Genomic DNA, 11,644 nt, shown 5'->3' with positions numbered 1-11,644 from the left:
ATGCAATCTATGCTCAACATTCACACTGTATATGCTGAATTCCAACCTTTACTATCAGTAAAATTTTGACATGTATCAATGGTAATGAGTAATGGAATAGATATATACAAATCTTTGTAATGTGTTCCTTATTTTTCTACATTTGAAGGCTACGATGAAATTCATTTCTCAATGAAATACCGGTACTTGTGATAGGATTCTGACTTGACATTGAGTGCCTACATGTATATGTCAATTATGCACAATAACAATTTTGTAAAAATGAGTCCATGTTGTATGTTGTCTATAACAAAGCCTCTTCATTCCTGATGTATTCTCCTATGTCAGCTTGATGAAAGGCCACCAAGGTCATAGGGTCGGCATGGCGACAGTCTTGTGTGGATTTGGCTGCCACTCCAAAACCCTGCAAACATGCATGTATTGTTAATCCAGATATGTGATCAACTAGAAACTTCTTTTTTATGAAGAATAACAAGCATTTTGGAAAAAATAAATTCTCTTTTAAAAGTAGATGCATCCATACCAAGGGGAGATCATTCATGCTGTAGACAACCACTCCTTCATACTGTGAAGTATTTTCGGTAATTCGTCCTAAGCCAGACTTCATGACATGGTGGCCGTACACAAACTGCTGCTCTGCACTGGGCTTCAGCCAGATTTTGTGCTGCAGGATAAGATTACAACATAAATGGGGTATAACTACCATATTATAGGAATGGATTCAGACAGAAATGTTTACACTGCAGTCCAATACTGCTCATTGTTAACAGAATTTTCTGAAAGATATTACATGAATTATGCATGTACTACATGTAGTAGTAACTGAGTTTTAAGGGAAGGGGGCCTTTGAGGAAACGGAATCAAAACTAGAAGTTTGAAAGAACCCATGTTATAACACTTAACTGACCTTTGCATAAGGAGCCATAAAATCTAAAGCTGTTATCTGCAGGTGGAATTTTCCAGTTTTTGTCATTTTTCCAAAGCAGGTTCCCATACTGAGAAGGTTTTTCCTGGATATATTGCCAGCTTTCTTCATCAGGTCCTCTCTTTAAAAACATAATGACACAATTCTTTTATCAAAATGTATTTTAAGGTGTCATGATAAAAATTTATCAATAATTTGCACATAAAACCAATACTGCACATTTAAATGATTTTAGCGTGCAGTAAGTATAGGTACATACCTGACATAAAATATCCGATCCCGATGAAGCCTAAAACAGTAAGATCCATCCGGTCTTTCTAAAAGCAACTTTATATTTTCACCAATGCTAAAATTAGATGTACAAAATTAGGATATAAGAATTTGTGCATATTGTGCTTCCTTGCATGCTTATGAGGTCTATATCAAAGTGGCTTTTGGTAAGTGTATTATCAAATTACTTACTATTTTGACAGTTTATCAAAGAACGATTTCGTTTCTTCGTCAGTTAATGGCCTCATATTTGCTTACGGTATTAACTTATCACAAAAATCACATCTCAAAACAACTTTTTGCTCTAAACACGTGTTTACGTATTTATATATTTACTGAATCGTGATCCCGATATAAAAAAATGTTTACAGTCGAGATCAAAGTACAAATACGGTGTGTTCCGAATGGTTGCTATGGGCGCGCTAACAAGATAATGTACGATTGCTGCTTTTCTCGATAATATTATGTCACAATGCATCGTCCAGCAATCTTGTCTGTATGTAAGACAAATTGATTGAAATGATGCAGCATGACAACCCATGCGCAAATGAGAGAGGGGTTTGGCACGGCTACTTTCGACGAAAGTCATTACTACACAGATTCGAGGAAATTCGGTGGAGTAATAAGTAATCGCATGTCCGTCTACATCGATAAAACGCCACACACTGCTGTAATTAGATTCACACACAACAGTCTACTTGGCGAAAAACTTGATGTTGATAAACTTAACAGTAGAGAAAATTCGGCTACCAGAAGTGATACAGGCAACAACATTATAAATAAGATAGATTCTCATCTTAGACTTCTTGCAGCTGATTCGAACTTGCGTCCAACATCAAGTGGCATAAGTGATAAAATAGATCTTGGAGCCACTCAGGCTTCCAGTCCTCAAAATGACGGGGAGAGAGGTACAGAAGATGTACATCTGCAACAAATTGAATGCAATAATATCAGCTCAAAGTCTTCCAGCAGAAAAGGTAGGTTGATATATTGTCAAGACACTTGAAGCTTGTTATGCTCTATTCCATGTTATTTTATGCTGCACATTTCCTTTAATGACATGTGTTCATACAATGAATAAAACCCTAAGATTTCTCCATTGAAATGCCCCATCTGGCTTGTTGGGTTTTGATAACAATTACACAGCCAAAATGAAAAAGTCCATGGGGATTTTCTATTGCCAAAAAAACAAAACAAAAAAAACAACAAAAACAAACAAACATGAAATTAGCCCTCATGTGGAATTGCAATAGGAAAGGGTGTCATTTTCCAAATATAAATCTCTAAGAAATCAGTTTTTAATCCTATCAAGAAAAAAATAAAATGAGATGATGTACCAATGCAATTAAAATCTTCGTTTTTTTCCTGTACATTGATATAATTGTACATTTGTGTTTAAAAAAAAATACATTAAAACGTGATGGAAAAGGAATCTTGGGATATACCATATGGACACATACTGATATCTAAATTTTAACTGCAATAGTTTAGTCTCTCCATCCCAATTTTTTCTCCCTATTACAGTATCAAGAAAACTTCAGATAAAAAAAAAATGGAGAGGGCTAACACCATTGTAGCAAACATTTGTGCTTTAGATCAGTAAATTAAGGTATGAAAAACAGAATGCCAGCTTCTGCAGTCTAAGTGAATTCCTGTTGGCTTGATTTTAGGGTGAATATAGCTCTTAAAATTTTCTTTAATAGTTTCTACTAATTTTCAGAAGTGAAAAAAATCCCCAAAACACTGCAAAAAGTTTCAAAAAAGAGGAAAGCAGGTGATATGATTTTAAAAGAGTAACTGCGTTCATTGTGTGTTTAATTTTCACATAGTCTGATGCGCATGCTGTTTTGGGGTAATCAGTTTTGTAATGTTCTTGCAGGTTTATGCCTTACCTGGTTTTGTATTTTGTCATGTCATTATTTTAACATTACAAAATGAATTTGTATTTTTCATTTATATTACTGCATGTATTTGTATTTGATACTTTCTAATTCCCACATTTTTGCACATGTAAATATAATAATTGTGAATACATCACATGTATATTTATAAACTAATCTTAGTACATATACTGTTTGATAAACATTCATGTATTTAGCATAACTTTTAAATTAAAGTAAAGTATTAAAAGCTCATTGTTTGCAATGTGTATACACATACCTGTTAACCTTTCAAAGCTGCTATGTGGGAGAATCTCCCCCTTACCAACTTGGCTACTAAGGGGGAGATTTTGCGTAAACGATGTTTTTTCACGTGAAATGCAAATATTTATTAAAAATACTGTTAGATACCTTATTTTACCATTGTAATTAATGCATTTGCAATCATTTTAAATAATAAATTGTAATACATATATACAGGCAAGAGACTGGTGTACACATTTCAAACATATTAAACCTTTTAATAGAATACACAAAAAATAAAAGGTATTAAAAAAAATGGTTTTGTTATAAAAATAGAATTTTTAGCTGTAGACTTTTAAGATCAAACCAAATTTGCTTCTTTTTATGAAGCAGTAATGTACATACCCATATTTTCTGTATTTTACATAGTCGATCGTGCGTTGTATATTACAGTATTGTAAACGGGTGTCCTTTCTCCTCTCTGTATTCTTCTATGTTGATCGGCCCAATTCATTAGAATGATCTTATTCTATCTTTGGGTTTCTACCCAAGTGCTTCAGCCTTGAAAGAGCGATTCCATTTTCAAGAGTGGTCTGCATTCAAGACCAGTCTATTTAACTTGATGTAGTAATTATTTTTACAAATTAATATAAAATACATGTATCTAATTGAGGGTCAGATTTAGGAAAATCAGAATCAATAGCAAAATAAAGTAAGAATTAAGATGAATAAGGTCTGAGTAAAAGAACAATTATAAGTTTACAAATGAATAATCTGGTGCTATGAGATGAGATAAATTGGAACCATCTTCCCCTAAGATTCAGAATTGATGACTATAGGAAGTAAGCAATACATTGATCAATTAATATACACGTATAACAAATGTTGCTACCTTTTCAAGGTTAATGTGTTACACATCTTAGATGCACTTATTGTTTTTAAATCTATTATATATATTTAATGCATGAATTTCAGGAAAGAGAAAAAAGAGGGGAAAATCTGGACGAGCTTCAAGAAATAAATCCAAACAAGGTAAAGATGGCAGGGTCTCCAAGCAGTGCACTCCCATGGCAACCAAGGTGAAGCCCAGGGTGATACAAAATGATGTACAGGATATCAGCAGCGGTGTGGCAGGTATGGGGGTCCTGGAAAGTATGTGTAAACCAATGGTTCTTCACAAGACTGCAGAGCGCAAACATTCCGAAAAACGCGAGACAAAATTGGTCAGTATAGTGAATCGCCAGACAACCCAAGTTAGCACAAAACAGATAATACTGCCGCAGATGACAAACAATTTCATGGTTAAATCTGATGTCAAAGAAAGAACTTCAGGCCAAGACTCACTGCAGTCTTCCAAGTCTTTTGTGTACCCTCCTAGTCGAGTCAACCATACTGATATTTCCAGGATCACCAAGATCTACTTGTCGGAGAAACAGTCGGGAGTAGTGAGGGATTGTGGGATGGATGTTCCCTGCGCACCTCCAGCCACTCCTTTGCCGGGTGAGTCTTCTCTTTCAGTCTTCTTCCAAAAAACCCCTTTAAAACACCTACACAAACCCCAATATATAGATCTCAGTCTCTATAGAACCATTTTAACAAGGCTTTGGACTTTCTGTAGGAAGTAACTATCTATTTCTTGGGTTAAAACAAAAATGACACTGGTTTCAAGTGAAATATACACTGATTTCGTAGTCTTAGCTCAAAAGCCAGACAAATCTTGTGATTTTAAAGAGCCATGGCTGAATGGCTAGCAATGAAATAGACAGGCATACGTCACATCGCTGTTTGACACAACTTCCAAAACCCCAAGCTCTTGTTACAATGGTTCTAGGTACTAAATAAGTTCTTGTATATTTTGTATATTTTTTTTTCTCCCAATGTGTGGTGTACATTTGTATGGCATTTGTGTGGCATTAAAATTGTACAATAATCATAGTGGCAGAGACCGGCAACAATTTAGTAAACTTAGTTTTTTACTTAGATCAAAATTGGATGTGTTCTTCAGGTGAATAATGTGGCCTATGGGCCTCTTGTTTTTTTTAGGGTTTTTGCACTTGCTCAAAATGAAATTTAAAGTCCTATAAAATCTCAGATTGAAGATTAAATCTGCAAGGTGAAAAATATTTAAGTAAGGATTTAAAACCGTACTGTAAGCAATCATCATATGAAATACTTGTTTGAGATGGAATTGGGATTTATTTGAGACCCCACTGTTGCCAAAAAATAAAAAACAGAGTGAATGACTGGACATCTTGTGTTCATATTTACGTACTGTGTAGCTTGTTCACCCGTTTGCCTGTTCATTCAGATTGAAGCTTGTTCACTGGATTTTTCATGCTGTTTGTTTGTTGGAGGAGTGCATGGAAACTGCATGTATTTATGCAGGGATAATGTGTTATAAATGGTTAAAATGTGTGGCCTGATCAGCAGTAAACCCCACACTGATGTTGTAATGGTGGCTGCATCTAGTCCCGCCGGTATTGTGATACTTTGGTTTTACACTTCCTGCGTAGAGTTATCTGCATTCAATAATATTATGTAACTCTGATTAAAATTAACATATAAAAAATCTATAGTTTAGTTCCAATATATCACTGAAATCAATAAGTATAAGTGTTCTCTTGCAGCAAGACTCACCATAGGTAATTAGATTGTAATGAATTTTTCCATTACTCTGCTTTAAAAGGTTCATATTTTCAATTACTGTAAGGAAATTATGGCCAAGAAATGGTTTAACAATATGAAATACATTGAATGTACACTCTTGGCAATTTTAAGCTGTAATTACCTACCAACAACAAAATTACAGCCAAATACAAGTATGGTACAGTTAAACTCTGTTATAGCAAAGTCCTAGGAACCAGTGGATATATCCGTTATTCGTAATATCTGTATAAAGAATTTGCAATAATAACTATTACGAATTTACTATATACCGATACATGTATTCTTTTACAAGACAATATATTTGCTAATTGAGGTATAAAATAAAAATACATTACTTTGATACCTTTAACAGCCGGATTGTGAATTGAAAAATTTATATAAATTATTAAATAAATTCATTTTAACTATTATGGATAGTAGTGAAATCTTTTTGAATAAATTTGTTATAATAGTGTTAAATTTCATTATTATTCACCTTTCTGGGACTCAAAATCAGTTCATAATATAACAGTAAATTCGTAATAACCAAGTTCATTTTGACCGTAGAATTTTGCAAAGATTTGTTAAGAATTTTACCGGGACTCAAAAAAACATTCGTTATAACCAAGTTCATTTTGACTGTAGAATTTTGCAAAGATTTGTTAAGAATTTTGCCAGGAACTCGAAATAAAAAACTTTGCTATATCCGAGAATTTGCTATATCCCTCTCCGTACTAAACAAGTTTTACTGTAATAACAACTTAAGGGAAAAAGCATTGTAGTTCTTGTTTGCTTTGTTTAGTTTTATGTAACCTATTCCACACTGTAAGTTCAAATAGATCTGGGAATTATTTTTTAAAGTTTTTTAAAATGAATTTCTTTTATTAAGAATATTACAGCCAACAAATACACTGTACCATAAAATTTGATTTTCAAAAGGTGGTATATTTTGTGAAATTTTGTGGTACCACATATTCTTCTTTAATGAAATTGCAAAAATTAAATATACCTAATTTGGAATCAAAACACAAAAAAATGCATCTGCAGTAAAAGCTAGTTTTATAATATGATCACTGATCCATGTCATTAATGGAGACATTTATCGTAAACTAATTGCTGAAAATTGTGTTAATTTACACTAGCTAGTTCAGCAGCCATTCAAATTTACACTTTTATTATCATCTACCAGTATTAAAGAATTAATATATCTGTCCTGCTTATCGATCCTGGCTGCTGTTGCTTGTTTTGTAAATATACTGTTGATTCCTAAATTATCACGGAGAATTAATATCCGCAAAAATTGCTATGAGCACATCTTGCCAATCTTAAAAGCAAGCTTCCTTTTTCTGACAGATGTAAACTAAATAAAATTTTGATTAAAGTTTGGCGTTTGCGATTTTATATACATGTATATATTTTACAATTTAATGTAAAACGTTTGAATCGGGGAATTAAATACTTGTGTAAAATTAAGAATCTACAATACATGCCATGAATATTAATATTTTTGTAAATGTTGAAAATACAATTAAATGTCTTTCTTCTATTTTTTAAGATCCTTCCAAAAAGGTGGAATATATACCATGTATGAATGATATAAGGGTAAGCAATTCTTTCTTTCTATGCATTAATTAAGATGTTTAAATGAATATATGTTGGAAGTAAGATTTTGATTGGTGTGGGAAGAAGCCGGAGTACCCAGAGAGAACCCAGTGTCCTAGCAGACTACCACCGTAACCTATCACATACAACTACGGTTGATCACGGGGATGGACAGTGCACTAGATTATCACCACTGCGACCTGCGTTTATATACATCTCAATGATCGACAGTGGTTGAATGTAATAGCCACTGATAGGGCGTGCTGAAGCTTGGACACATGGGTTCTCTCTGGGTTCTCAAGCTACCTCCCATATCAATGACCCTCTCGTGCTAACATCTGTGCCAACAAGAGACATGAAGTATAAGTTGAAGAACTTGTTTATCAATCGTTGTAAAATGAAAATGGTTGAGTAAAATTAATTTGTAGCGAGAGAGAGAGAGAGGGGGGGGGAGAGAGAGAGAGAGATATATTGTATGTGTGCATACAATTATTTTGAGATAATATTCTATAGTCACAGAGAGCAGTAAAGGTGAAACTACAGGTCTTGGAGAAGGAAGCTCAGAGAAAGTCAGCTAGACGACGAGATGATCATGCCAAACAGGAAAAACTTCAACAGAAAGAGAGGGAAAAAGACCTTAGGGTCAAACAAAGAATGGAGGTGAGTGGGGATCAGAGGCTTAATTTAAAGTGATCTCTAACAATTTAAAGCATTTTGTTAAATATGTATATGCTATATTTATTTAAAAACATTAAAGTAAGGTTTATCTTTTTATTTAAGTGAAATTACAAGTTATTGTAACAAATGTTTATAACTAGATACACAGGGTTGTCTCTAAAAATTGAAGTAGAGGGGGGAAATGAAAAAGTAGATGGGGGTTCTGGGGGTCTTGCTTATTGCTACATTATGTTTAAAATGCAAAAATAGCCGTGTAATTAAGGCATTATAGGCGGGGGAATTCCCCGCCTCCCGGGCCTTAGAGACAACCATGCATGTATTAATATGAAATCTTTATTTCAGATATATGCCCTGAACAAAATAATGACAGACCTAGAAAACAAGAGATTCAGGGAGTTTTGTGAGAAGAAAGGAATAAGTATAACATAGCAGTACTACATGTATAGATTTGTTATTCTGAGTATGTCCTTATAGTGCTGATGCATTCCTAGAATGGCTGTCTCCCTCAAACCAGTCCATCTCTATGTCCAACAAGAACTCCCTGCGCTAGTCTCCTGAGCGTTTTGTGTCATGGTCTTTGTCAATTAAGGAGTTTATTGGTGATGCCCTTCCAAGAAAAGCTATATCAGTGCAAAATGGAAGAAAACCATGTGATATCATACTAGCCTAGTCAAGTGGTGTGAGCATTGGGGAAGAAGTTACCACACTGGAAGCAGTAGTGTGCCATGAACAGAATCATATCACCACCTTCCTCAGGCAAAGTTCATCTTCTGTTTATTAAGATATTTTTTGTATCTTGACAAAGTATTGCTTTGTGAATCTCAACATGTTGTAGATTGATTACTAGAAATGCTCAAGCTCTCCGTATATGTATCACTTTTTACCAGTATTAGCTAACCTGAGCTGTTTTTCTGATTCAGATTTGTCCAGCATCTGTCATTGTCGTAGTTGACATCAGGTTTAACTTTCTCAGGAACCATTTGACCAAATTCATTCACTCTTGATAGAAAGCAATCATGGCTTTTAAGTTTCTTAAATTGAAGGACCTTGCCTTCATCAAGGGAAGATAATTTTGAATTATATTTTAAAGATTTGGTGTCTTAAAAAAAAATTCCCTTTCTAAAAATTTTAACCGCACTGGAAGTAATACCGATAATTTTTTATAGGAGAGCTAGCTCCTTCATGTGATGCTATTTTTAAAGTAAATTACTGTAAACCAACTTTTTGTTGCGAGAAATTTTCTTGAGGTTTGCAAGACCCCTGTTGTCCCGAATATTTCTTGACGCAAACCAGTCCTTGCTGGATGGAAGTAAATAACAACACAGGTGTGGTTAGGTCTTAAATGCAATAATTAATTGTCATGAACAAGTTTATATCTGGTAACTTGTGAAATAAAGTCATGGGGAATAAAAGTTGATTTACAGTATTTTTTGATGGGGCTCCAGATGGGGTCTTTTCAATAGCTGTATTAGATGTACATGTATATTCGTTTTATTTTTAAACTGACTCAAGGACCAATAATGGCGCCATACAAGGGAGCAAAATTCTACATGGAAATATATCTAGATAAACACCTTTTGAAACAGAGTGCTACATTTTGCAACATTACAATCAATACAACCTTTGAAATTAATTGTGATATTTGATTCAATGGTTAGGCTATATGAGGGGTGTGATGTTCTTTATCAGAAAATAGTGACAATGTTCAAAGTAGGATGTAACAAAATACAAAATTAACTTAGAAGCTGTGCCCAGGTGAGTGATGTGACCCATGGGCCTCTTAATATTTATTAATCATATGTTTTGATATGGCTAAACTTTATGCTAGGAGTTTTTAAACTTCTTCACAAATGATGTCAATTAAGTTTTAAAAAATAAGATCAAAGAGACTATTGGTAATGCATCAATGGTGGAGTATTATGTAAGGTGCTTGTGTGATTCTAGTATGGTCCATGATAATTGTGCTTTGTATTCTGTGTATTGTAAGTCCACAGTGATATGTATTGATGAGTAATTGCTTGTCGGTATTCAGAGTGGTACAGTGAAAAGCTATCCTGTGATTGGTTGTCAAAGTATGAACACACTATTATGCCGTTGTCTTTCACCTGTAAATGTCTCTATTCAATTTGCAGTTCATGCATGAATTTTTGATGAAGTTATTTTAAATGAATGAAATCTATGAATTTCATGTATTTGACAGTTATTTTTAGATAGCAAGATTTGATATATTTTTCTGAATGTGATTAAAAACACCCACTCTAAGTGGTAGTGCATGTCCTTAGTATAAAATATATCTCATGAATTTGAATGTTGGCTTTTACTGTTTACCTCATGGATTTTTTTTACTTCTTTATCATTAATTGTATCCTGTATCAGGTGTTTTAAAATCTACATTTTGAACCATGCATTTTTATTTTTTGATAAAATTTCATGCTTATTTTTTATCATGTTGTTACAAATACATGAATAACCAAATTACCGCAGATTGTTTTTTTTTCTTCAATTTTTTTTTATTGAATTTTTAAACTCCTTGCTGTTCTTTAATTATTCAAAGCTTGAGGGAGAATTCGATCAATTCAGTACAGAAATCCTTACAAGTTTCATTTACTGCTTCTGAATAGAAATTCGGTCTGTTTAATTTTGCCCAGTCATGCACTTGTAATAATTTGCTTGTGTGTTTGTACATGTATTTAATAATCGTTAAACATCAACGACATACAAGATAGTCTGTGATGAAATCTGTGATATAAATACGATTATTTTTAGAAGACATATCTATACATTTACATGTATTTCATAGAAAGTGCGAGATTTTTAAAATGATTTGTAAATTTTACCAGAATGTTTGTAAACATGAAAATCATGTATTTTATTTTGGCCAAATTTGTTCATGTAAATGTCATTCATTTAAATAAATTTTCAGTCAAATTGTGAAAAAAATTTACAGATTTTTTTTTTATTTACATTTTTCAAATTCAAACATACAAAATTTCTATTAAATTGATGTCAAATTGAATTTGTAAAAGATTGACTTTGTATGATAATTTAGGGGAATACATCTATCTGTGTCTGACGCCTACTGTGTGTAGCTCCTCAGTGGTCTGAGCACACCTAATAGTTATGGGGAGGAAAACATGTACCGTAGTGATTATATCAGTGCAAATTTGTGAAATTAATTCATTTAATGGATATAACTAATAGATACAAAGAAATTAATCTACTGGTCCCTATAAGACTTTGCTATAACCTGTCTTACTGTAAAGTTTTTCTTATAAACTGTTGCTAAGTATGGACATTGATAGAGAACTTGTAGTTTATAAGTTATTCACTATTCTGCTAGTCAGTGTTGAAATTATCTTGCAATAAAATAAAACTTTTCCAGGTAGCTAATATGATTATC

The 11,644-nt window shown here is 33.3% G+C and overlaps 2 protein-coding genes across 3 annotated transcripts; one reads left to right on the top strand and one right to left on the bottom strand.

Moving 5' to 3' along the window:
- Positions 1–258: 258 nt before the first annotated feature.
- On the bottom strand, positions 259–1,547 carry LOC105320081 (60S ribosome subunit biogenesis protein NIP7 homolog). Its single transcript, XM_011417861.4, has 5 exons — positions 1,388–1,547; positions 1,185–1,271; positions 908–1,046; positions 524–664; positions 259–403 (listed from the first exon to the last, which is right to left on the bottom strand). Exons 1-5 carry the CDS (start codon positions 1,441–1,443, stop codon positions 284–286), a joined length of 543 nt encoding a protein of 180 aa, XP_011416163.1. The 5' UTR covers positions 1,444–1,547; the 3' UTR covers positions 259–283.
- A 32-nt stretch (positions 1,548–1,579) lies between these two features.
- Positions 1,580–10,719, top strand: LOC105328465 (axoneme-associated protein mst101(2)). 2 transcript variants are annotated; one of them, XM_020067323.3, is made up of 6 exons: positions 1,588–2,172; positions 2,916–2,969; positions 4,294–4,818; positions 7,520–7,566; positions 8,080–8,226; positions 8,587–10,719. In XM_020067323.3, the coding sequence occupies exons 1-6, from the start codon at positions 1,725–1,727 to the stop codon at positions 8,671–8,673; spliced, it is 1,308 nt and encodes a 435-aa protein (XP_019922882.2). In that variant the 5' UTR covers positions 1,588–1,724; the 3' UTR covers positions 8,674–10,719. The 2 variants fall into 2 exon arrangements, with proteins under 2 accessions (XP_065934392.1, XP_019922882.2); XM_066078320.1 differs by lacking the exon at positions 2,916–2,969 and having other exon boundaries at positions 1,580–2,172.
- Positions 10,720–11,644: the final 925 nt, after the last annotated feature.

This window comes from Magallana gigas, chromosome 3 (genome assembly GCF_963853765.1).
Source record: "Magallana gigas chromosome 3, xbMagGiga1.1, whole genome shotgun sequence".
Lineage (NCBI taxonomy): Eukaryota > Metazoa > Mollusca > Bivalvia > Ostreida > Ostreidae > Magallana > Magallana gigas.
Note: the sequence above shows the minus strand (reverse complement) of the source record. Positions and strands in the feature narration are given on the sequence as shown.

Bases quoted from the DNA above. Each gene is read 5' to 3' on its own strand.
- LOC105320081 (XM_011417861.4), bottom strand. From the start codon at position 1,443: ATGAGGCCATTAACTGACGAAGAAACGAAATCGTTCTTTGATAAACTG. The intron at 1,047-1,184 runs GTATGTACCTAT...ATGTTTTTAAAG, and splicing joins GATCGGATATTTTATGTCAG to AGAGGACCTGATGAAGAAAG. The intron at 665-907 runs GTCAGTTAAGTG...CTTATCCTGCAG, and splicing joins TTATGGCTCCTTATGCAAAG to CACAAAATCTGGCTGAAGCC.
- LOC105328465 (XM_020067323.3), top strand. From the start codon at position 1,725: ATGACAACCCATGCGCAAATGAGAGAGGGGTTTGGCACGGCTACTTTC. The intron at 2,173-2,915 runs GTAGGTTGATAT...ACTAATTTTCAG, and splicing joins AAAGTCTTCCAGCAGAAAAG to AAGTGAAAAAAATCCCCAAA. The intron at 2,970-4,293 runs GTGATATGATTT...CATGAATTTCAG, and splicing joins TTCAAAAAAGAGGAAAGCAG to GAAAGAGAAAAAAGAGGGGA.